This window comes from Uloborus diversus, chromosome 8, assembly GCF_026930045.1.
Source record: "Uloborus diversus isolate 005 chromosome 8, Udiv.v.3.1, whole genome shotgun sequence".
Lineage (NCBI taxonomy): Eukaryota > Metazoa > Arthropoda > Arachnida > Araneae > Uloboridae > Uloborus > Uloborus diversus.
The window spans coordinates 35,641,938-35,669,756 of record NC_072738.1 but is presented as its reverse complement, the minus strand read 5'-3'; the positions used below and the strand labels follow the sequence as shown (position 1 = coordinate 35,669,756).

General features: G+C 31.4%; 1 protein-coding gene across 1 annotated transcript in view; it reads right to left on the bottom strand.

Annotated features, from left to right (window-relative positions):
• Window positions 1-1,347: 1,347 nt before the first annotated feature.
• Window positions 1,348-27,819, bottom strand: part of LOC129228024 (centrosomal protein of 97 kDa-like) — a 51,746-nt gene continuing 25,274 nt past the window's right edge. The window contains exons 9-16 of the mRNA XM_054862651.1: window positions 26,029-26,140; window positions 25,149-25,392; window positions 16,059-16,331; window positions 13,390-13,999; window positions 11,769-11,844; window positions 8,533-10,011; window positions 3,870-3,966; window positions 1,348-1,631 (exon numbers count right to left, since the gene is read on the bottom strand). Coding sequence (XP_054718626.1) covers window positions 1,348-1,631; window positions 3,870-3,966; window positions 8,533-10,011; window positions 11,769-11,844; window positions 13,390-13,999; window positions 16,059-16,331; window positions 25,149-25,392; window positions 26,029-26,140 — 3,175 coding nt within the window. The remainder of the gene's footprint in view (window positions 1,632-3,869; window positions 3,967-8,532; window positions 10,012-11,768; window positions 11,845-13,389; window positions 14,000-16,058; window positions 16,332-25,148; window positions 25,393-26,028; window positions 26,141-27,819) is intronic.

The window sequence follows — 27,819 nt, the reverse complement described above, 5'->3', positions numbered from 1 at the left end:
TTTAGCTGAATGAACTCAACACTTTTCCAGCAAGATGTATCTATTTAGTTATACATAGTATAGCTTTTGTTTTGTTTTTTGGGAGGTAAATATTGCAGAAAAGGTTCCAAAAACAAAAACAAGAGCACTCTAAATCTTTATAACTAGTCATTAGGTTTTGGCAGAATAACAACAAATACATACAGTTAGAAGTATATAAAACAAATTTATCAAAATTGAAAAACAGATAACATACGACTAGAAAAACCTCAAATAATGGTAACAGCGATATTTAACGAAGAACCAAGTATTCTCTATACAAGCACCAGAATGTGATAACCATAAGAAACAAATTTTGTACTTATTCAACAAAACAGTAACAATACAAGGCATAATCAGAAAGTAAGTTATGTAAAGTGATGAACTAAATGCAAACTTAAACTATATTGTGCGATTTTATTTATATTTCACACTAAAACATCAACCATAAAAAAGAAACACAGTTAAGAAAATAATTAAGATTCTAAGTAGATTTCAGTCTTGCTTTTCTTTACATGTTTAATGTTTCTAAGTAGCTTGTTTAGTAGCTACTAATAAATTCTGGTGTTTTAGGGAAGGGGGGGGGGGATTTTTTCCATAACATTTTTCTCTAAATGTGCATCAAAAAATGACTTAACCTTAAAAAGTTTCGATAAATTGGAATAGAACTCAAATTTTTTTTCTCTTATGGCATGGCAGAACCATGTCTTTTTAAACTAGCCATATGTTAGCAGCTAGTTTAAAAAGACATGGTTCATTATTTTTGGTTTAGAATAATAGTAATGAAAAAAATAAACTAAAGATCTCAAACTGCAAAAACATTTTAAATGCATTTTTTGTATTTCGGTTTTGCTTATTTTTTAAAAATATGCACATTTACTTAAACTACTAATATTTTTTAAATACTGGATTTCACAATAAGTTTTTACAAAGAACAAATCAACAAGGTGCAAAATATTAACAGCCACCTCTGGATCCATCCTGGTCATTATTTAAAGGTTCCATTCCATGTTAAATCAACTGTACACAACATGATCAATACTTATTGGCAGGTGTGGATAATAAGAAACATTGAAAATACACTAAGCTAGTAAATAGGGAAAAAAAGGAAGGAAGAACGAGTTTTTATCAAGTAAATTGTATCCTTTGCCTTAGCTATTCACCCCCACACAATCTTATCATACACTTGTACAGACAACCTGCTTCTGAATATACCTCGTAATCAGTCATGCACAGATGATAAATAAATAAATGAAAATCCCATCTAATACTAAAAGAATCACAGCATTATATCTAAAAGGGCTTTGATGAAAACATGAGACTCATAATCTAGCTGCCATTTTTGTTAGCCTCATGGTTCTCATTCACAGGAGATTTCTGAATGTCTTTAGTTTCTTCACTTAGAGATAAATCTTGATCAAGTTCTTCAATACAGAAATCATTAGAAATAGCATTTGAATGCTGCGTACCAGAAGCATGGGACAGAAAAGGAACATTGCCTGCAAAGCGAGTTTGAAAGAGTAAATCATTGTTGCCATTTTCTGGTCGCTTAAAATTGATCTTTGGCATGTCAAGAGCTAATGTTCCAGATGCAGGTTCTGCACAATGAATTGCTGTAAGAAAAATATGTTTTTAAGATATTTCTCCAGAAAATCACTGCACAAATTTGAAAACTGATAAAATTATTTTAAGCTTCTTTATGCAACATCAGCAATGTATATATTAACATAAATTTGCGCTTGCAGTTCATAACATAAAAGTTTCAGTGCTTCTATTAGGGCCTAACACTGCAAACAAAGATTAAAATTGGAACGATATTTTAAAAAGTTTTAACCAAAAAAAAAAAACAATAAAAAGTACAAAAGCTATGTCATAATATGATGTTCACTGATGTGGGGACCTAAATCTATTACATTCCAGGGTTGGGTTTTGGACTGTCCAAAACTGGTTTAGGACAGGACAGGTGGTTTTTACCGTCCAAAACTGTCTAAAACTGTCCAAAATTGTCTGAAACTGTCTTAAACTGTCCAAAACTCTGCTAAAGCTAAAGCGGTGTAATATAATCAATTCATATTTACTGATATATTCGTAGGGCATAAATATTAATGAGGTTTAATTAATGAGTATTTGATGATATTTTTCTCCAAAATGTTCATTTAAAAAATATTTACTTAAAAACTTCCTCATGTAACAGTTGGTGGAGTTATGAAAGGAAATTCACAACACTACCAAGACAACTAATTTCAGTTCCATTTATAACTCAAAGAAATGTTATAAAATGTGCCATATTTAGGTGCAAAAAAAAAAAAAAAAAGCTTAATTTTTTTTAATGGTTTTTGCAAATAAGTTTTATACGATGTTTTAACAAAAATTATTTTTTAAATCATAGATTAAAGAACAAGAAATTGATTATTAAACACTTATGTTATAAAACTTGTGCTTTTCTTTATTTAGTTCATATTTTTAATATAATACTTTCTTTAACTATAAAAAATTGTAATTTATTGCATTTATGTCAATTATTGCACTATGTTTTAAACATTTTCTTTTGCACACATGCATTAATGTCGAAAAATTTTGTTTATGGAAAAAAAATATCTCCTGCATACAAATTGAAATTTTTAGTGAAAAATTTAATTTCTATGTAACTAGATTAAAATCAGCTGTATAAATAAGTTACATATATAATTATCCTTGAATGTTCACATTGAATAAATATATTAAATAGTCAAAAAAAAATTTTGTCACACTTTGTTCTGTTTTTGATATTTTCTCACAAAATATAGTTTCACAAAAAGTAGTTTTGGACACTTTTGGACACTAGGGTGTTGAATAAGATGGTAAAAACTTTGTCAACTCTGCTTTTCATTTGTACACATGCATAAACATAGGGAAATTTGGTTACTAATAGAAGAAAAAAAGAACTCAAAAGAAAAGAACCAAATATATTCATGCATACAAATTGAAACTTTAATCAATAATTCAACTTCTATGTAACTAGATGAAAATCAGCTGCATAAATAAGTTGAATGTTCTCATTGAAAAAATGTTCAGTATAAAACATTACTTTGATACATTTTAATTCTCTTTTTGATGTTTTCTCAAAAATACAATTTTTCTAAAAATATAGTTTTGGACACTTTCGGACAGTTTTGGACACAAGGGTTTTGGACAGGACGGTAAAAACCAGGGTTTTTACCATGGATTTTACCGTAGTGTCCAAAACCTTGCCAACCCTGTTACATTCTAATAGTAAACTTCATGCATAGCCTGGTGTTGCATGTTTTATGCCAAATATTAAATCTAAATATGGTGGGGAAAATTAAGGTCACTCAATACACATCCAACATTCTCTCCTAAATAAACAAAGAGAAATTCAATAAAAACCTACATTAGATAAAGAATTTTTTTAAAACATCCATTAATGGATGTTTTAAAATAGCCCCTAACCCCCCATTAGAATAAGAGCAAAAGTCTCAAAAACTTTTGATCTGATTAAAGACTAGTTTCTAAAAACCATCTTTAGAAAGAGGTCAACAGTTTTTGAGGAGTTTCAAGTACCTAGAATCCTCCAATAGAATAAGGACATGTGTTACTAAATTAAGCTAACAGAACTTAAAAATCCATAATAATAATCGTAAGTTCCTATAAATCCTCATTGAAATAATGATAACATTCCTTAAAAATTATCATAAGAATATACTCAGTAATTCTTAACATCCAAAACAAAAAGACTTTTATCAATTATGGTTAAGAAATAAAAAATTTAAAACCGTCAATCAAGTTTTAAACCAATTTTGTTTTTATAAAAGCAATTTACAAGTAGAAAGCACATTTCAAACAATGCTCACCAGGTCTGGGTTCTTTAACATCTTCTTGTAGAATTCCAGGGTAAAAAAATTGCCCAAACTGACCTATGTGTCCGAAAGCTCCTTCCAAGTCACGAATCTATAAAAGAAAAGTAATTCATAATAGAATAGTTAACTATTTATCTGTTGATTAATATCATCCACATTAATGATTCTTCCACTAAAAAAACTTTTGAAACAAAAACTGCATTGTTTTTGAAGAATTTCCATATATTGTTTCTTCATTAATTCACAGAAATCAAAATATTACAAAATTTAATTATCATCATTATTTATTTATTGCCTTATCTCCAAAAGTGTAATGTTGACAGCCAAGCAAAAATCACTTAATACAGTACGGGAACCTAATTTTAAATTCTCAAAATCCAGAACACCTGAAACCCATAACATTTGCCTCAATTTTTTTTTAAAAAAAAGGGGAAAAAATCAAAAATTTAAAAAATAAATAAATGAAAAATAAGTGTTAACTTGGAACATTTTCCTTAAACTAAAAAAAAAAAAAATCCTCACATAAATAATAACCGATGATTGGGTAACCCGCGTGTTTCAACAATCAAACTCGTCCCATGGCATGAAAATTTTGTATGTGTGTTGATAATGTTTAACATACAGGGAAAGGCTTTATTGTGACAAGGCTGAACTCGATCCGGTGACTTAACTGTTTTACTGGTAAGACTGTGTCGTTTCATAAGAATAAAGAAACGAAAAAAAAAAAAAAACGGTTAGCAATGAACGCTATCTACTGGAGTATAGGGTTCATCTACTGGAGTATAGGGTTCATCCACTGGAGTTAGGGTTACAATTTCAACTATGAAAATATTACCAAACAGGCAATGGCTTTGTTCAAATGTAGAAGCAATTTTCACCCGTCATACCTTGACAGGCGATTTTTTAGTAATAAAATAAAATCTAAAAATTAAAAAATAAATGCCGAAAATTATTCACATCAAATTATTACTTGTTGAAAACACAGTACTCAGTTTATTTTCATGGTTCTTTGATGCCAAGTGTCATGTATTAACTAGAGTTTTGTAGTAAGTATGCAGCAATCTTTTAGAATTCACTACTGGTTAATGATAATTCCTTTCTGTTTTTTAATTAGTACCCAATAGAAAGCACATTGAGCAAAAATACAAAGTTATTTTTAGCATAAACATGATTTATTTGTTAAATGAATTGGCACATCGTATAATGTATGATAAAAAAAAGCAACATTAAAAAATCATATTTTCGCTGTAAATTATCTAAAGAATTTTCTTTCTTTAGCGTACCAAAACAGATATTCATTGAAATTTATCAGGAACAAAGAAGAAAATTGGCCCAAACATCAGTAAAACCAGGAAAAACATGCCAAATATCACACAAAATGATGACTATTGGAATTTTTAAAGTCAGCATCTAGACAGGACTGGATTTAGGGGAGGGCAGGTGGGGCTACTGCCATGGGGCCTCTACAACAAAGGGGCCCCCAAAATAAAATTTTTACAAAATATCCTAACTTTCACGGCTCGAAAATATCGGATATATACATATATATCAAAATATTCAGATATATATCAAAGTATCGGATATTTTCGAACCCTAATTAGCGGCGTCTACTTCTTCATTGCCTCGGGGGCCTCCACACTTCCAAATCCGTCCCTGCATCTAGAATCTGAAAAGGTGGAGGTCCCGCATGTTTTGGATTTAGAGTCTCATACAGTAATTGGAAATATTTTATATTTCTAACACCTACGCAGTTTCATTTGCTCCATAAGCCATGCATATGATGTTAATCTTACAGTAAAGGACAAAACGCTAATATAGAATGTATTTGCATTTTACTTCCAATGTGTGTTAATTGCAAGCACACATTCACATTGCAGAATAAAGATGATATGAGTTTATTACATTGCTACAGTGAAGCACTGTTTATACATTTTTGAAGGGACTGTATGAAAAAAGCGTATAAATGAAAAAAAAAAGTATAAACGGTGTTTCACTGTATATCAATTTTAAATTTAACTAACAGATCACTTACTGTAATACCTTCTTTTCAGCAAAATTAGAATTTAATAAAAGTAATGATAAGGAAATTTTTCTTATTAACTTGAATTATACATTTAAAACTAGTTTTAGACAGTATTGAAAATTTTTGATCAGAAGGTTTTTGTGTCAAAAACTGTCATGCTCCAAAAATTTGCCAATCCCATAACAAAATCATTCCTATTAATTTGTATTAGTTTATGAATGTTTTGATGGCTGTTTTAATTTAATAATATGTACATGTGGCGAGGTGAAATCCATGTGAATTAAATCCTGTACAAGTTATTACTGGACTTTTTTTGTTCTATAAATATGTTCCCCCCCCCCCCCCCTGATTTTTTTAAATTTTATTTATTTATTTATTTATTTTTTTTTTTTTTTTTTGTCCTTAGTGGAGGTTGATCCCGAATATATCTTGGGTTGAATTCAAAAAGATATGGTAAACCTAGTTTCTTTCCAACCCTATACCCTTGGTTCTTAGTCACATCAGCAATCCAAATACGTTAATTTAAATACAGTGCAGAACCTTTTATCCGGGAACCAAAAAACCGGGAAACCAGAAAACCGGCAACCTTTTGCCGATTTTCCCGCCATTTTTTAAAAATACGCATTTTTGGCAATTTTTGAAAAACTAAGCATTTTTTTGAAATACCTAAAAGAAAATGAGCGGTTTCTTAACAAATACCATATTACTCATCTATAACTCGGGAAAATGTTTACAAAAATGAGCTTCAAAGGGTTGTCATTAACGCAGGGGGAAAATTTCCGGAATGTTTTCTTAAACTAAAAAGTACACACGTAAGTCTGAAATTTTTGTGTTTTATTCCAACTGAAAAACTAAAGAAATGAATATTGTCACATTATAATGCAATATTTTATTGAATGGCCTTTAATTAAAACCGTTTAGAGCAGAAGTGACGTCGCAAAACAGCGTGAAACGCCGCGATTCTCGAATTTTCCGGATAGTTGATGGTGGAAACTATAAATCGTTAAACACAAGACTGTAATAAGGCTGCAGGAACTCATAAATTAAATTTCAATTGGTATTAACTTAATGTAAAAGCAATAGTTATCAATAATCGCTAACGCCAAACCTTTACAAAAAAAGGGCAAAAAAAAAAAAAATACGCGTTTATGAAAACAAATTCTCTCATACATTATAGTAGAAGAATCGCTCATTTACGTTCAAAAACTTGTTTCGTGCCCTTCCCTTCATTCTCTTTTATTTAAAAACATCGAAAATTGGTGTTTTTCTTTCCTTTTCAAAATGAGTGTGAGGGTCTCAGGTCTTATTAAATAACTTAAGGTTTTTGGTGTTTAAATTATTCTCTCAGGAGTAGTTTTTAATGTTTCGATATTGATAAGCATATCTGAACTGTTTTCTTCTTATTTTAATACGTGTTACTATTTATTATAGTAATTTAAGTATTATAAACAATCGGCCAAAAGCTCTTTTTAGCAATCCAGAATACCGGGAAATTCAGATATCCGGGATAGCTATGGTCCCGAACTTCCCGGATAATTGGTTCTCTACTGTATATGCAAGAGCTATAATGGTCAACTCATGTCAGGAAAAATTAGCCAAAGGTATAACTGCTCCTAGACGAAACATATACAGGAGCACTGGCTGTTGCTAATACTCCTTTGTACAGTGAAATCCTGTTATAACAGATACCAATACAACGAAATTTCTGTTTCAACAAAATAAATTTTGAGTCTCAATGTAATTGCTGTTACATTGCTTGAATTCCGTTAAAACGAAATTCCTGTTACAGCGAACGAAATTTGTGGTCCCTTGAAGTTTGTTGTAACGGGATTTCACTGTATTATTCAATTTGAAAATAGTGAACATTCATTATTTGTATTATTTAAACAACACAGTTTACAAATCTTTATTTAAAACACAAGCGCATCCAATCTTACTTAATGCCCCCCAAAAGGTTACTACCAATGTTCTATGTTCTGTTTTGAAACATTGATATTTGGTGATCAGTGTCACAGCTCTAGCACATGCTAAGGTTAGTTAAAAGATATGAATGCTTTTTAAACATAGAGACGTTTTATAACCAAGGAACTCGGCTTTGAAGCAAATAATAACACAGTATCTTAGTGTGTATTTTAAAGTCAACTTGGAAAAAAAAAACTCCCTGTTCAGGAACCGAAAGCCAATAGCAAAAACTAAAGCACTACTCATACTGTATAAAAGATTATTTATATGGTACATTTGAAGAAATCAAACAATTTCAGTTTTTGTTTTGTAACATATTTCCCTGATCGAAAATGCGCCATACAAATTCCAAGTTCTTCCATGAAAATTAGGGTTTGACCTTGTAAGATTTCTTCAACTATACTAAAATTTTAATTAAATACTAATTAACAAACATTATTTAAACACTAGAGCAAAACTTTAAAAGAAAATACAAACATGCTGATAAGTTAACGAATATGCCAGTCAACAAGTAATAGCAGCAAATTTAAATAGGCAAGACTGGGAGCAGTGGCAATTGGTGAAAGATATTTTCATAATAAGCACTTGCTCTCATTGCAAAATAAAAAGGTGGAAAATAATAAAATTAAAAAAATCACTATTTTGCATAATGTTAAGCTGCTTGTTATATACCTGCGTCTGTAGCTGATGAAATGTGGATTCTATATCTTGCACTTTTTTCTCCCATACACTTGCAGCTAATACCAGCGGTGATCTGAGATTTGTTTGTGGAGAAGAGTCACTTAATGACAGTGGTCTTTGTGAGCTGGTTTGAGGGCTTAATGTCCCATTAGTGCAAGTCATGCTCACAGCTCTTGTGGAAAATAATTTCACAGTTGCAGTTGCAGATAATTCTTCAGCTGCTGTAAATCCATCTGATTGGAATGAACAAGAATGAGAAATATGCCCACTCATTTCAACTGTGCAAGGTGATTGAGGGGAATCTATATCTTCTAGCGGTGTAGTCACTTTTCCTTGAGCAAGTTGGTTAAGCCCTTTTGGTAAAACAGCACACGTCTTTAAGCTACAATTAGAATCATTACATTCATTTGACTTGCTCATCTTAACGGCATGTTTGCAAGAGCAAGACTTGGGACATCTCGAGTGATGCATGTGAACTTTATCTTTGGCATGATGATGGGCACCAAGGACTGAACAACCATGATGGGAGCAGGAACAGCTATCCTTCTCACAAAGTAGATCAATCTTCTTCTTATTTGCAATAGATTGCTTAGCATGAGATATGTGATTAGGTAAGGTGTTAGGGTGGATATTATGATAAGAATGGCCATCATTATTCATTCTTGTGAGAGAATTAATACAATCTTCAGATGAGGGTGGATATGAAGTCATTGGAGAACTTTCAACTGAGCTGTTTGGATATTCCATAAAGTTCAATTTTTGATGCATCTTGCCAACAGGAATCAAATTCATACTCTGTTCATAAGTAGGAGTCGTGCTCCAAGCTTCTTCAGGAACATTTGCGAAGGATGTCAGAGCAGAGTAACCACGAGATGGTGCATTTTTCGACTGGCATAAATTTAATTTGGCACAAACAGCCGAATCTTCACAGTTGATATCTCTTTCCGACTGAACAACACTAAATCTATTAGTATTTCTTTGGTTTACACAGCTGCCTAAATCTCTTTTAAAGCAGGGATAGCCACTAACATCACTGGTATAGCCATTCAACAAAGGATGATCAACATCGGATGAAGCATTTCTATCACTATCTGCAGTTGCAACATTAGGACTTACCATGCTCTGCATACCAGAATCAGCATCTGAGACATCGGATGTAGAAGGCTGCAAATCTCTTTGGGATTTAGGTCTACTATATGTAGTATCAGGTACAGAGGATGTAACAGAGGAAGTCTGAGAAGAAGGCGAATAAAGACCAGAATTTTCTTGATATGATTGTGTTGAATACCTCAATGCTAAATTAAGGGACTCGGAGCTTTGCCCAGGCAAAAGCTTTTCAAATTTGGAATCTGATAATGAATTTTCTCTTGAAAGTTCTTTACCTGCCATATCATGCTCTGATGCATTCTGAAAAACACTGGGTTTAGCCTTAGATAATGCAACTGAAACACTTTTCTGTAGATCCCGGGCCTAAAAGATAAGAAATATATAAATTACTAATATATCAACAAAAAAAAAAAAGAAAAAGCTTTAAATTTTATATAAAATTTATTTTTTTTCAATGCTTTAAATTAAAAAAATTAAACCTTTTAATATAGTAAGGATAATAAAAGACAATAAATCCTCAGAGATGTGAACTAACTGGATCGAGTCTGGTCGCAACAGAAAGAAGCCAAGATTTTCAACTTATCATAATCTATGGAAAATACCTAATTTTCTATCCAAAATTAAGAATTTTTACTGGTTGCTTTTTCTAAAGTGACAATACAAAATCTGATTTTTGATCACTAATGAAACAAACTCATGACAAGAGTTATGTTAAAAATTTGTTTTAAAATAAATAACAAATTTATATATTCAGCTAAAAGGCACTAGCCAATCTACCTGATAACCACCAAGAGCGAAGCATTGGCATCTCTTTGAAGTTCAAAAAAAAAACCTACTTTGCTTGCTACTAAAAACCTTTTTCTAGATTGGTATCTTTGTGAACTTCTAATTTTTATTCTATTAAGAGAATTTTTCAAAAGTAATCATTAAAAGCCAAGTCTGGAAAAAAAAAGGAAAACTCTTATTCATAATTAAGAAAATTTAATAAAACTAAAAAAATCATACAAATGCAAAATAATTCAATGTCATGAGTATGACGCCTTACTTTAGAGGCTTTTAGTACAAGATATAACAAAAAAGTAAATAAGGAAGATCATTCATTCTCTCTCTCAGAGCAATAATACACAATTTAATTGGAAGAAATAAAAATGCTACACTAAAACATAGCAGACAGTGCAACAGTAGGACAAAAACACTACATGCCTATACTTAGCAAACAAAAGCTTTAAGTCCAATTAATTTCAGAGGCAAAATATTCTCTACACATCCAGAAATCTTGCAGAGATGCATAAGTATCAAGAAAATCCTAGCAGTTTTTAAAGCAAATTTTATAAGCAAAAACTAATAAGAGCATTAAGATCATGCAAAATTTAACGGATTTTACTTATTTACTAAAAGAGGCTATGCACTAAAATATCTTTTAAAAATACAAAAATATATTCAAAAAAATTGAGTATTTTTTAAGAGCAATATTTAAAGGCAAAAATTATACAAGTTTTACAATCACAACAAATATTAATTTTGCAATGTGGAAGATGATTATCTGAAGCATTATTTACCTTAACGCAGTGAGTTTGCACTTAATTGAACTTAACACATGCATTTTGCAAAAAAAAAAAAAAAAAAAAACTGAAAATAATGAAATTTTAAATAACTTATATGTTATAATTGAGTGAAAATCTATTAGAAACATTTGAAAAATATAATGAGTTTTTTTTTGGTTACAGACCTTTATTACTATCTCAAGCTTAAATTATTAAGAATTATTTCAGTACAATTCAGAGAAAACATAACATTACCACTAATTTTTCAGTACTTTATTGGAATACAATCATCAATCATAGATAATATCCACAAATCCTAAGTGCCAAGTAACACAAGCAACTAATAAAATTACCACAGAGACCAGTTTTTTGAAACAAGAATCTTTAAAATGCCTTGTTAAACTGCATTTTCCTATCAGCTCTAAAAAATAATTGTCTGTGTACATTGTCTAGAAATTTTTCAATGCTCCCAAGATTTTACAAGCATTCTTAAAGATAATAAAATGAAGAATAAAAGAAATATATAGTTTAATGCTTAAAGGTTTGTTATATTTTAATTTTAACAAAATTACTAACTTTTTGATGCAAATGCCGAATGTCTTCCGCTTGACTTTTTCGGAGTTCTCTCTCATGTTGTAAGTCTTGTTGTTGCCTAAATTTAAAATGAATTTAAAAGATATCCCATTAAAAAGTGCAAAAACAAACAACATTACTGATATAATTTTATCATCAGAAAAAAAAAAAAAAAAAAAAAAACAAGTCCTGTTGAAATATTCTAACAAGTGAGAAAAATATTACACAGTTCTAATCATGAAAACTTTCTGGAATCAGTTAGTGCAACAAGTAAGGCATTCCAACTTATAGATTGTTGAGGAAAACAACATAAATTTACAGCGCTAACTTATGTTGTTTTACAAAAAAAAAAAAAAAGTAAAACTAACATTTTATAAGCACCCATCTCTACATACAGCACTTCTCTACTAAAGATACAATTGTTCAAGACATCGATTTTCTTTCCTATCAACTTAAAAGCAACTTTAAGAGGCACCAGGCAACCTATTTTTGAGAATTCGTTTTATCTCTATTCAAAAAATTTGTGGCTTTTCTTGTTTAAGCATGAATTAAGTTCAAAATTTTTCAAACATCTTTCCGGCAGTATAATTTGGAATTGCAAAAAGGAGTCTTCATGATGACATTGTTCAGCAAATAAAACGAAAAATCACAGCTCAGGAAACTTTGAAATAAACAGATAGGTCAAATTCAGAGAAAAAGAGTTAATATAGGTGCTCTTTTTTTGTAACTAAAAATGAATTTTTAAAAAAATGACCATTTAAAATAAATAAATAAATAAATGCATTAACAACTGTTTTAGCACTTTTTTCCAATAAAAACTTCATATTACATTATTTAAGCCAAGCAAGGTTGACGTTTATCTGAATGATCGAAAACTTAATGACCAATTTTTCTCTAAGCGGGGAATTTGATCTAAAAAAAAAAAAACTCAAATAGTTATCAATTCATATTTTCTCCATTGATTTTCCTTTTAATTTTGCATAGTTTAGTAGCAATAGTTCAACCTCCTAATGCCAAATCATTAAGGGTTAAAATATGATTCAAGATCGTGCTGAAATGCAACAGTATGAAACATCAGTTACATTATATCTATCACATAATTTTAACAATGCAACTTGAAAAAAAAAAAAAAAACAATAATTTTTTTTTTATGTCCCCAAATGTTTTCTATGGTTTATACTGTCCACTGTGTTGCAGTCATTTTGAAAATAAAATAAACAATTTCATTGAATTTGGTAATATTTTAAAGAAAACTAAATAGTAACTTATGGGCTTAGTCAGCCAACTTGAATTCTACAGTCAACAGAATAAGTTTAAGAATCATTGCTATGTTTTATGCTTGTTCTGTAATTAACTTTTTTTTGATGGTTAGAACGATTTTTCAAAACATAGTAGTCCACTTCATTATTAGTCCACATTGCAACTCTATGTGTAACAGAGAGGGTACTACACTATGTGTAATTAAAGCTGCAAGCCCAATATGAATATTTTTTTACCCTAAAATATACTGAATGCAAGAAATATGTAGAAGTGTTTTTTTTTTTTTTTCAAAATGAAAATCAAGGCTTGATAACACTTAATTATATTTTGCTAAAATTTATTCTAAATCCGCATAGAATCTCACCTTAAAACAAAATCAGTAAGTCTACAAAGGTGTCCATGAAGATGTTGAATATGATCTTCCAACCTTCTAAATCTGATTTCTTGCAAAAGTTTACAGACACGCTGATTGTGATGCCTTACGAAATAACCTCTCCACACAGATTGTATTTTTGTAGCAGCTTTCATGATGTCTTTTTCACTTTTGCCATAAATTTCAGACATGGTTTTAGATTTTGTGAGAGGAGGTGGAAAACTTTGAATAAGTTTCGATGAAACATCTACAACTGCCTCTTCATGCACTCGAGGGCTAAAACCGAATGCTTTTTTAGTAGGACTTAAGGCAACCGGAAATTTCTGTTGCAGAACTGGCGAGTTGTTACCAGATGTGGTGCCTGTGCTCAGGGAGCGAAAAGAGCGTTGAGGAGTTCGGTTAGAATGTGCAAGCTCTTCAGATGTGTCGCTTTCACTACTGTTTTTTGCAGCAGCAGAAAATCTTGGAGTCAAGATACAACTTCTTGATGGAGATATCCTGCTTTTTGATAAGGTCGAGTGCGGAAGTTTAGATCTTCCACTCATTGGACTAGCTGTAGAAGGCGATGTTGCCCGTTTGCTCACTTTTCGAATAAGAGTACCTGAAAATGTGCAAAAACAATTTTAAGAAACTAAAAGATTTAAAAATTCACTTACTTAGTGAACGCCAATGTACATTTTTTAAATTAGCCATTAAACATCACAACTCTTTAAGTTCTAAATTCAAATTTTATTGGAAATATAGTTCCCTGTAGATAACAACGTAGGCAATACACATAATCCTTTTGATGATAACACAGAATATAATGATTACTTCATTAATACTTTCATAAATAAAAAACATTTATGCTATTTATATAGAATACAAATCATGCTACAAATTTAGAGACTAACCCTAAAAATCGTTAATTCAAGGAATACGACGTTTAATAACTTAAAAAGTTCAATTTACTCAAGCATACATACAATATAATTTCAGTTAATATGTATTTTCATAAGGAACTGAATGCAGTAAAATCCTCTTACAGCAAGTGACTGCAAATTTTATTCATTGTAATAGAAATTGGTTGTGATGGAATTCAAGCAATACAATGAAAATTAAACTGGGACTTAAAATTTCTTTTGCTGAACCGGATATTTCATTGAATTGGCATTTGCTGTTATGGGACATTTCTGTATTTAGTTCTATAATTGTGAACTACATGAGTAAAAAAAACAACACAAGTTTTACAGGCTTTTTTTTTTTAACTTTTAAAATTACATTCTCTCTCTCTCTCAACCCTGGTTTATCGTGGTTAATTCGTTCCAGACTATACTGCGATAACTGAATTTCCGCAAAGTAGAATTCTGTATTTATAAACCGAATATTTTCCTAGTTAGAGCGCATAAAACTTACTTAAAACAATTTAAGTAGGTTTTAACATAGTTATAGCTCCCTAGATACAAATCAGCACTCTTAGCCATCATTACACTTGTACTACTTAATATATTTCACAAAATATGAGAAAATGAGATACATTAGACGTAATAGATATCACATATTTAATTATTGAGAAATAAACTTACACACTACTACTAATCTATGAAAATAGCTCAACATGTTTGATGATTAATAAATTGCCAGTTAGTGATCGCATGTGCCCCCATTTTGCCTCTACATTTATCCTCAATAAAGGTATTACGTATATAACTTAAAAAGCTAGTACATTGTTGAACACCATTTACAGATGAATTTATCCCCTATATATCCTAGTAATGATAACCGCGATTATACTTTCCAGTTATTGTTTCACGGTTAAAATGAGAATAGCGATTCCCTACACTTTCTTCAGCAATTTTAAACCTCCACTCCCTTAACTAGTACAACTAAAACCCATCAGAAGGGCTTACTTTACCTAAAAGATGTACTTTGTTATTCTTTTGTAGGAAAAAATTTACACAAGCGTATAAGAAAGGCTGATTACTACACTTGAAAAAAAAAAAAAAAACTTGGAAGAAAACGCAATGTAGTGAAGCCTTGAAAGTCGAAGCGCGAAGTAGCAAGGAGAGACTGTAACTATAAAAACTGGTCCTTACTTTTGCTGATACAGTGAAACCTGTGTATAACAATACTGTCTATAACGATAACCTGTCTGTAACAATTTTTTTTTTTTGGCCCCAGCAAAATGTCAGCATGAATAATAAACTGTCTATAACGATAAACTGTCTATTACGATCTTGCTTTTAGGTCCCAACAGTATCGTTGTAGACAGGTTTTACTGTAATGAGTCAGCTTGATACACAGATTTTTAAGTTTAGAACAAGCACTATGAATAAGAGAGAAATCAATGCAACTGAATTTTTTACACTTATAATTCTAAATGAAGATTCCATGGTGTTATTTAAATATAAATACTTCATGCATGCATTTAAATTCAAGTTTTAAAATTAAAGTCATGTGCACAGGGCTCCTGAGATTTTTCTCCTCTTCGGAACCATGCCTAAATTTTGGAGGAGATGTTGAAATTCATCTATGCCAAATAAGACTCTTTTCTATATGAGGGCTTGACTTTCTCGAGAGCAGTAATCATCTGCTGAATTCCTAAAGGGGCTTGGGTTCTCAAAGTGACATCACTCGCAAAAATATTAGTTTGTTTAATAAACATATAAAAAGAAAAATACCTTTTTGTGTGTGGGCTGGTTTTGTTTCATTGTTAGAAGGACGGACTCTGCGATCTTCATAATACTGGTAAGAGGATTTAGCAGTTTCATGGCTCACAGGTTTATTTGAGCTGTCTACTTCAACAGCAACTTGTTCGATTGTAATGGGACTTTTTATGGAACTGTGGAGAATCTCAGATTTCGAAACAGACCGAGGATACTTTCCAGATTGAAAGGACGGAGGATTTGTTTGAGCTGTGTCCGTGGAAGTGCAGTGGAACAATACGTCTGGTGCTAAAATTACAAATGAAATGAGAAAGGAAGAGATAAAACTTTTATCACTAGAAATGATTATATTTTGTTTAATCAAATTAAGATGCATGTGTTAACATTGAAAACTGAAGGAAACCAAGAATGGGTTTTAAAATTACACACAAACGCATAAAAAATCGATTGTTTTAAGTTTAGAGAGAGAGTGTATCTTAGATTCAGGTATACATAGGAAACTGTAATAAATGTAATTCCAAGTCAAAGCACGAAACATAAAAAGAAGAAATAATAAACTACACTGTATGATAAAAGTCACAAAAGTTGCATTAAGTTCAAAACTTTTGAATATTTATCAAAGTTGAAATAACATAATGCCTCTCCTCATCCACAAAAGTTTTTTTTTTTTTTTTTTTTGTTATTTGTTACATTTAAGGGTGCTTTTCACTGAGAGTCTGAAAGCTTCGGATCCAATGCTAACCTACGGGGAAAGTTGAATGTTATTTTACAAAATTCCTTTGAAGTTTTCGGGTCAATTTTTTTTCTGAGTATTTTTCAAGCCTATGTCTGTGTTATTTAGTTTTTACTTTTTTGATACGTCCATTCTTCGATTTTTTAAAATTCGAGAAAAAATGAATTTCTTCGAAAACGAGGTACTGTTGGACCTTTCGCTCTGTAAAAAAGCTGCAAATCGTGCTATCGAAATTTTAAGAACGCCCCAACACGCAAAATATTTTCAGCTCTCTTTTGAGACTAAGTTTGAAATGATGCGACCATTTCTAAAAAAATATCGGAGTTCCAACCATCTGAAATATTTTCGAAAAAGCTCAATTTCTCTACTAAGCCACGCCTTTCACCGGTTCCTCCTTTCTTGAGGGGAAAAACCGGGTGAGGTGTATAAGATTTACAATCATTAGCGCAAACGACCGTTTCCATTTACTACTCCCCTCTTTTACGGAGGCATCTTTCAGTGAAGGAATGAATGAGTGCTTTTGAAAGTGAATCCACATGCTTGGAAACATCTTCACGATTTGATTTGTGTTTAGAAAGGACATAGTTTTTAACGAGTGCTTCTGAGATAATTCTTGTGAATTCTTGTGGTAAATGACCTCCTGAATCCAAATATGACCACCTTTTTCCATTCACACGTCCCGCTTTTTTGGAAATGTCGCCCGCAATTTTTTTCAGTTTTTGACAGTTTCATAGCCATTATTTTTATTTGGAGGGGAAGGGATCGTTATATTATACATTAATACTTTTCTGAGGGGCTAGAGAGGTGCTAAGTTTGTACGCAAGAACATATGGAGGAAATTGGTTAACTCATGGGGGGTATTACCACTTATTATATTTTTAAAATCATCAAAACCCATCCTTTTTTCTAGGGGTTTGCTTTACAATTTTTTCCCTTATTTTTTGGCATGAAACCAGAGTATGGGACTCACACCTATAAACCCTATATCCGGAAAAAAAATTTCACGTTGTAAATTTAAAAAAAAAGGAAGTATCGCATTTTGCGTAAAGTTGCATCGCAGACCTTCAGTGAAGAACCTTTCCGTGTTATTGAAATTAATTCACGGATATAATTAAGATTAAAATGATCTTAAGTATGCTTATAATATAGCATTAATGAATATTTCTATTTCTGGGGATGCACTACCCCCATTACTTTTCACTACATCAAGAAGGCATAAACAATGGAGCTGGTGCATCCAAAGAAAGATAAATATGTATATTAATGCTACTTTATAAGCAAATTTAAGGATGCTTTTCACTGAGAGTCTGAAAGCCTACGTATCCAATGTTAACCTGCGGGGAAAGTTGGATGAAGGTTTTACAAATTCCTTTGAAGTTTTCATGTAAATTTTTTTCCGAGTATTTTTCAAGCCTCTATCTGTGTCAAATACTTTCTTTCCAAATATCCATTCTTTGATTATTTAAAATTCGAAAAAAAAATGAATTTCGTTGAAAAAGGTGGTAGGTACTGTTTGACATTTTCCTCCATAAAAAATCTGGCAAAATATTTCCAGCACTCTTTTGGAGACATTGTTCGAAATAATGCGACCATTTCTAAAAAAAAAAAAAAAAAAACTCTAATTTGAATTCCGAAACTTTGAATTCAAATTATGTTTTTCGCAATCACGAGTTGCGACAAGACTCTACTGGTTAGAGTTATTGTTTCTAGAAATGGCTCCCCCGCCCAAGCATGTCCCTCCTCCTGGGTGCTTACGTGTATATAGTTGTGTGCGTGTGTGTGTGTAGGCTTACGTGTGTGCACTTAGGCATGCACGCATAGGCGACTGTGTATGCGCATGTGTGTGTAGGACATGGACGCCACCGCCCAGCAAAAGTGGATTCCGGTGGACAGTGCTCAGGACCAGCCGCGCCGCGGCCGGTGGACGGTGGTGCGGCAGCTCTGGTCCAAGCTGAAAAAGGAACCGGAACATCAAGGACAGTCAAATAAAAGCAATAAGCAATCGTGATTGCTCAAAAAACCGGGTCTAAAACCGTATTCTAGATACTTACTAGATATTTGGAATCTATTTTTGTCTATATTATACTATGTTACTTCAAATGTAAACGCATAAAATGCTTTCCACAGCTTAACAAACATTTTTGAAAATAATTTCTCGAGCCAAACTCGTAAAAAATTCTTTACAAGGTATGTACACATTGATCATGTAATTCATAATACAGTGAAATCCAGTAACAATGAACTTCAAAATCGGGACTGAAAACTTATTTGGTTGAAACGGGTATTTCGTTATACTGATATACGTTGTAACAGGATTTCACTGAATTTTTCTTTTGAAGACTTTCTAAGGAGAAAAATGATACATACCTGCATTTCTTTAAAGCATGAATGAGTATAAAAAAATTGTTTTAAAGCAGGGGTGGGTTCCCAGGGTCGTGACTCCAAATGGGGTCGTGTAGCGTTTCTTATTCGGTCGAAACATTATTCCTACTACAGTATAGTTAGGGGTGGATCGAATCTAACATAGCAGTTTTGTAATGTAGGATCTAACGTAGCTTTCACAATGTTGCCAGGTTAGGTCCACACCTAGCGATACTTTACTGACATGTAGGCTACGGGATCACAGGTCCTTTACTTAGTCAAAAAAGGGTTGCAACGTGCAAAAGATTGGGAACCACTGGTTTAAATTTACAGATAATTAGAGAACTGATGGGGGAAGGGGGAGAACACAGACCATTTTGTTTTTAGCTGGATGAATACACAATGTTCTAAGAATCTTTCGGTAGTCGTGTTACACTGAAATTTTCATAAGCTCAGACAAATAATTTGTCTGACGTCTAAAACATTTCCCTGAAACCTAAGGTTTTTCAATTTTAGCCAGTCTTTATCAATATATATTTGTGTGTATGCACTGTGCAGTCACGCCTGTTCATAGTGAAGTCTAAGGAACCCAATAACAATTTCGTTTATAGCCTCAATTTTGCTATAAAAAGGTAAACAACAAGAAGGGAACTGAACCATAAATACAATATATACGGCTTGAATATTAGTACAAAAAACCAAATTTCTAGTTGAATTTTAATTCAAAGTGTCAAAGGTCAAAGTTTTTTAATATCCTGGATAAAAAAACAAATACATAGCCACAAGTTTTCAATCAAGCAATGCATTTTCTACACTTATAATTAACATCTTTTACTTGTGCTTTTAAGATGTTTTTGACTTTTATCTATTTCTTGCACAAAGCTCATGCTTTTTAAAGTGCATATTTTATTTACAATTTACAAATTTAAAAATTGAAGATATTTTGGAACACCCGATTTAAAATGGTGTTAAAGCTTCATTGAAACATTATCATTACTTAATATTATTCATAAATGGGGGAAAAAAATTCAAAAAAAAAAAAAAATAAATAAATAATACCAAACAAAAAGAAAGAAACATTTAGCATCCAGCCCATAGCTTTCATTTGAATTTTGACGTCTTGAATTTAAATTATGTTTTTCGCAATCACGAATTGCGGTAGGACCCTACTCGTTGGGTTTCTTATTTCTACAAATGGTTCCTATCCGAATCATATTCATAAAAGTCATGATTTGAATACAAGACGTCTACATTCAAACGAATTCCAGGGGCTGGATGCTGGACGTTGTTGACTGAATGCTGTTTTTGTCTGAAAAGTATTGTGTAAAATCGAGAGGGTCGGGAATAAGTAAAGTCGATAGCGGGGGACATCAACTTCACCGCCCAGGAGGAGGGACATGCTCGCGAAGACACGTGGAACAGACGAGTTTGCATTAAAAGCATAGAAAAATAAAGTCGAAAGAACATCAACTACGGACAAGTGAAAACAATAACCAACTGTGATCGCTCAAAAAAAGAATATATTTGGTCTCGGTTAAGCAATAATAAGGTATTCGAGGGCGAATGATTGGTATTAGTCTCACGCAACTTTGCGAACATCTCTCAACTTTTGTTGATTTTAAATGTTAACATTTATTGACATAGAAATTACACTATTTTAATGTACAAACGTGCAAATTAAATTACACTTGCTTCGGGGTTACTAAGAACATCTTTATCAATAGAGATAGATACATGTGTTTCTGTCTTTTACATCATTCAAAAAGGTTTTATTGGGCCTGACAGATTTCTCTTCCACGTTCAAGAGTTATTTGAGTTACCCTAATTTTGCTAACAGTTTAAAATTTCCCCGGGAAGTCGAGAAGAGATCAAAAAAGGAAAAATTAGAAAAATTAGAGCAATAAATATTTGTACACTCAACAATTTATAAATTCTGCTTCATGAATACTTTTATACAAAAAGAGAAAAATTAAATTGAAATATTTTTAAAATTTAAAGGATAGTATACTAATGAGTGTGATTTGCGAATGTCGGATTATATTTTCAATTCTGATGTTTTTTTCTGAATATAAATTACATATGTAAGACATTGTTCACGTTCTTACAAGCAAACAATTGACGTAAATAGGGAATATTCCACGTAATTGTTACGATTGTTTGATTGATTGCAATAGTTTGCATCAATGAAAGCTTGATTGAGTGCAGCTATCAAGTTTAGGACTTCGTTTGCACGAAGCTGTCAACATTGTGTGGTAATAAAGAGGTTTCATTTAATTTCGAAATGCGAGCATGAATGAATTTTCTGAAAATTATGCTTTTAGCCGTTGCTTTTCTCACCATAGTATCCGCTGAAAGGAAAGCATTTCTGATTATTGTATTGTTATTATTACTATTTTGAATCGCAGAAAGCAATGCATAACTAATGTAACCAAAAATTGAAAACCATTAGAAAAAAAAGACCTGAGAAGAAAAAAAAATCAAAAAAAGTTTTAAAAAGTTATTCTATTCCTCGTAACATTTTGCATTTGAATAAGTCGAAGTACATTGTTCCAAGTGTACTGCAAGTAAACTGCAGCTTGTATTTTTAATTTAAGTACATTATTGCAAGTAATTCCCTGTTGCTCGTGTAATTCCACCCACGAAATGTATTTTCAAATGTTCTCAAACATCATATAACTGCGTGCTTCGAAAATACATTTCAATAAAAGATTTACCAACTACTTATTATTATAGCCTGTTGCACTTTTCGTCTGATGCGTAAAATATTATTATTAAAATTATTATTATTAATTATTATTATTATTTTTGAAAAAGAATTTCAATTTTAAGAAGTATATTAATCATTTAGTCTTGTGTATGCTGCTCTAGTCACCATGCTGATTATCTATGTTTCTGCGGGATGATTTGTTTACTGATAGTAAACAAATGCAGCCCTGCGCATAATGAATCACCGGAAAAATATAAATAAATATCGAAAACATTAATTGATTAATTAACAAAAATGTCAGTTCAGCATTGCATATCCTAAAACCAATTGCAGAAGTATTCCTTTTTCGACCATATATATTTTTATCATCATTTATTATTTATAATTTGTTTAATATTTGAAATTCTGATTGCTTTATTTTATATTTACTTGGCTTTTTATTTTTGCTGCGTTGCGCATCTATGGGCTCTTGGTGTGGTTGTTTCAATATTTTTCATTTTTATTATTATATATATATATATATATATATATACTAAAAATAGCGGGATCCCCTCCCCCCCCTCTTTGAAATGTAACCATATCCTAATATGAAATTGTTTTCTGATTACGACATTTCTGCCGTCCTCCCAATAATTAAAAATAAAATCAGCATCGTTCCACCTCTTGACTGTAAATATCCGATAACCGATATGTAATCATCCCTCCTCACCCCTCACCCTTTTTTTCCGGGACTACACCACAGTTTTACACTAAGCTTATACCTCTTATGTTTTATATATATATATATATATATATAATCATATCCTAACGCAAAAAATTGCATTCTTTAATTAAACTTCAGACAAGAAACGAATTAGCTTTATGAACGAAATAAGATTCGGACGTGGTAATTGAAAACATCGTTTAAAAAAAAAATAAGACAACCGTTTTTCCTGTTCAATTTATGATAAATTTTCATTTCATTCATCAATTTTTCATGAATATAAAATCTGGGAACGCATATCCAAAAAAAAAAAACTTTGTTTAAAAAATTACTGCAGACTCTTTGGTACTGACTTTATTTTCTGTTCTGTTCAACCTTTGCGTTGGTACTGTTCAAGTGCGGTTTCGGCCGCCAGCTAATTTCCTTGATTGCTCTTCACGACGGGGGTCATTTAGGGGTTCCTTTCCCTCCAGAACAATGACAGCTGTGACAGGTCACGTGTTCCTGCCTTACATCGATTACCGTCCACTCCATTGGTCGTTGAAGTGTCAATCACTTGATTCAGGTTCACGCCCGTCGTTCAAGGAAGAAAGTCATTTACACCCTAACTTCAATGTTTTCCCTCACTGAAGAGCAGCCTTAAATAGTAGTTTGATCAATTCCATATTCCCTACTGCAGTTAGATTTTTACCATTGCGTTAATTTTATTATTTGTAAAACAGTTTGTTTTTTAATAGGTCGAATTGCATTCTCTATGTAAAATAAAACGTTTTGGTGGCATAATAAATAAATGTTTTACAGCAGATAACTATTACATTATTTTTTCAAATATTACTAATATTATGAGCTATCTATTTTGAAAATGGGACAAGTATATATTTTATTATTGGGAGAAAGATAGTTAAACATCAACGTTTCAGTAATCAATACTATGAAGAGTTAAAACTTTTCCTTAGATTTTTTTTTCTTTTTTTGAACTCTAAAATTGTTTACAGATGAAAATATCATTCTGGATATTATCTATAATCTCACTTATCTTCTTTTTTTTCCCTCCTGAAGCATTAAAATTTTGATTCATATAGCCATAGATTAAACATAAACATGCCACAGCTGATTATGCATTTGAGAACATTACTGAATTAATGAGCACTTAGTAGTAAATGCATATAATAGCTGGAAAAAAAAAACTGGTTTTCATTTTACATATGAGGCAGTGAGAAACAAAGGGATGCAAGTGGACTATTTTAAGTTTTGAGTAAAATGCGTTTAAATATCAGATCTTAGGTAGGCTTTCATTGAATTTTTTTCTCTAAATCATGCTGTACAACAGCACCTACCAGGGCTACTAGTACTATATCTTGCCCCAAGAGAGAGGAGAGGTTCACCTACCATTCGTACTGGTTATCTCCAAATTTTTAATTTTGCCACTTGCATCCCTTTGCTTCTCACTACCTCATATGTACTTATATATTTGTCTCTTAGAAACAAATTACCACTTAATAGAGAAAAAAAAGGCTTTTACTACAAAAAGGATTACAACCCATTTCATGATCATATTATATCCCACTGCTTCTACTGATTACATATGGATTTGTAAGAACCTCTCAGAAAGAAATAAAATCTTGGTTCTTTCACTATAGTTACATACAAAAAAAAAAGGTACACTAACTTGGGTGATTCTCAAAATAGGAGACTTTATTAAGAAACAAAATTTTTAAATATTATTGTTAGTAAAGTCTGTGAAAAAAAAGGATTTACTTATAAAGTGTCCTCTAAACTTTAACTGTTTTCAGCAGAGTTAAATATTAAAATTTTCATTTTTATTTTTCCTTTCAAGAGTCTTTTACTAGTGGCATAGACAGGAAAATCCATGCTAATGACAAATTTGAACTTAAATGAGATTATGAACCATACAATAATTGCAACATGAAATTCCTTCTGTGGCATTTACACATAAATGACATAGAATTAATATACACAACTAATATTTAACTTTTATTCCCAAAATACTGCAAATGCATCTATTTGCACACAAATTTAAAATGGCTACCTATTTCCTAAGAGAAACCTATTTTTTTAGATTGTTTTATTATTTACAAAAATTAAATATAGATTAGTGACCCGCTGTTAAAGCATGTACCAGCTTTTAAATTGAATGTTGGGGACAAACTTTAGTTTTTTGACAAAGAATTATAACTGGATTTTTAAAATTGAATTTTTTGGAAAAATAATATCTTTAAATTCATTCAAACACAGAATGACACTTTTTTGGTCTTAAGTATGATTCTCATACTTCAAAAATACTCAAACATTATATAAGACATCCATGTTAGTGATATTTAGGACTATTATTTTAGTATTTTTAATTGAAATGTGAGTAATTTTTTGGTTGAAATAAAGAGTAACAACAAATAAAACATATCTGCAGTATTATTAACTGATAGTTATGTGGGTGATTTCACCCACATATCTATCAGTTTAGGAAGATAATGAGCTGTAAAAGAAGCATTCAGCAGTCTATACTCATATTTGAATATGCTAAAAGTGACATAAAGATAATGATTTCAGAAGAATAAACCTATCAAAGAAGTAAGCCATTACCTGACTCATACATAATTTTAGAAGGAACAATGTTTGAAGACATAGATGCATCTGTTTCATTAGTTTTGATTGATGTGTCTGTTTTAAAATGGTAAGACTGTGCCATAGAACTTATTGTTTCTGGTCTGCTAACTGCAGAGGCTTCACTATGAAGTACTTGAGACTGTTCATTTAGAAACTGTTCTTTATGCTGCCTTTGCATATGCAATATATGCAGCAGTTTTTCATCTTCTTCCTCAGCTGACTAAGAAATGAAAACAAAATAGTTAAAACATCCTCATAACCAGTATGCTTAACATTTTAATACAAAACACTTTCTAACTTTGACATTGATAAAGAGATTTTTAAACTTTTAAAAAGTGTCATAAAATAAGTAAAAACACACAAATTATGTATCTGCAGCACGTAACAAATAGAAAAAAATCTCTAATAAAATTGATAAACATTTAAATAAATAAAATTGAATTTTAAGTTACACATCATATTAAATTCAATTTAAAGGAAGTTGGTTCTTGTCAAGTTTGTAAGTTTGCTGTTTCCAAATAAGTAAACACACAGTGAACATACAAGGACTCTTCTAAAACAAAATTGATTCAATGTTACTACTTTATTGTATGAATTTAAGTATTGTTTTAAAAAATTATCTTTAAAAAATTATTTGAATGCATTTTCAAAATTTGAAATCATACATAAACAATGGTTCCATAAGAACAGTAAAACAATATTGATTCATCAGTTTGTATTCATGAACACAGTTATTTTTTTTCATCTTGAGAGCAATAAAAAAATGAATTTCAACTGGACTCCAATCATGGTCAAGAAGCATTTCAATAAATTACACATGTTTCATCTTTAATGGTGGAAAAATGAATCTACTTACTTCATCAGCAGTTACAGGGCAAACTTGAGTTAAATATTCAACAAGTTCTAAATGTTCTCCAGATTTGTAATGCCTTCCTTTCCCCTGACTATATAACCATTCTGCTTTCAAGCTGTAAGACAAAACTTAATTCTTATAGTGAACATGTTTGAAAACAATAAACAAACAATTATATTTATGCATATCAGGGTTGGCTTTCTGCCGGCAGAAACTAGTTTTTGCCGTGCCAGTGGCAGAAACTGATTATAACCGGTAAAAACCGGCAGAAACTGGCAAAAACTTAAAAGCATCTTTAATTACTTAAGTGATTGCTAAATGATATTCGTTTAAGTAAACTAAAAAATTAAACTTCATTTCATCATTTAAAAATAAAAATCCTATGCTAATGCCCTTGATTTAGTTCGAGAAGGGAACTTTTCAATTGCAGATGCTCGTAATGTTTTGGATTAATCTAACCAAGGACAAAAAATCATACAGGTGTTCAGGAAAGAGGAGTGACATACAGAATTAAAAGGCATTTCTGATTTTAATTTGCTTCCTTATACGCTTCATCTAAATTGTTTATGATCGAAATTATCACGTGCTTCAAGAAGAAAGTGCCAGAATTTTACTTACCAATATTAACATAGATTTTGTACCAAATGTCACAGCTTTGCAAAACAAATTGACCCTATTTCTCGAAACTTATTTTTCCAGTTGAATTTCCTCCCACTACACCCCAGTTACTACATGGTGGAACCAGTTTAAAAAAAATTTACAATAGATGAAAGTTTCTCGAGCATTGCTTGTTCCTTCATGCATTGCCTGCTAGCTCTTCTGTTGCAGGAATATTCTAAAGTTTCTCATTTGTACATATTAGATTGAGAAACTGTTTAGATTTTAGAAACCACCTTTTCTAAGAAGCAACTGCAGGGTCCAAACAATGTAACATTTGATTTTAAATTGTGGTAATATCGTAATTAAATTATGCTTTGTTTAATAATTATTTTTTTCCATGCACTTCCAATTGCATGTCAATAATTTAAATTTTTTTTCATTTTGTGAGTCTTTGCCAGTTTCTGCCGCAAATGTGGCAGAAAGTGGTTTTTGCCATGCAGGTTTTAACCGGTTTCTACCAGTGGTTTTAACCGCCTCGGCAGAAACTTGCCAACCCTGATGCTTGTATACAAAGAACAGCAAAAATTGTCAAATCTTAAGAGCCAGGAAAAAATTTAAATGCCAAACAAATTGTTTATCAGTTCTTAGTGGGACTGACATCTGAAAGATTCTTGCTCAGGGAAAACTAGTTGACAAGGTATTTTTTTAGCTCCCTGGGCGACCTGGTGCCTGGGATTTCTTGGATCCTGCTTACCATAAATTAAAATATCGGAATCTAAAAAATGTATATTGTGATCATGCTTTCTGGAATATCTTAGCTAATGATGACAATTCTCTTATTAAATAAATTTTGTTCTGTTCAATGATCCATCAATTTTAGAATCAAAAGAATTTGCTAACAAATCATGTTACAACTTATTCACGAAAAGATTTAAACATTAACTGTAACAATGAAAGTGCAAAAGAAAAATCTGTCTGAATACATATCAAATATATTTTATTTTCAGAAATCCGAGTGTAAGCCAAGAAACAAGAATTGCATTCTAATGAAAAAGCCATATAGAACAAGGGGTTTCTTCCTATACCCATACCGAGGCTGGAGCATGGATAGTCTTGACGAAAGAAAGCAAAGACCCTAAATCTCTTTTCTTAGTTTTGTGCCCAATCAATTTGCAATTCAACCTCCTTTTTTTT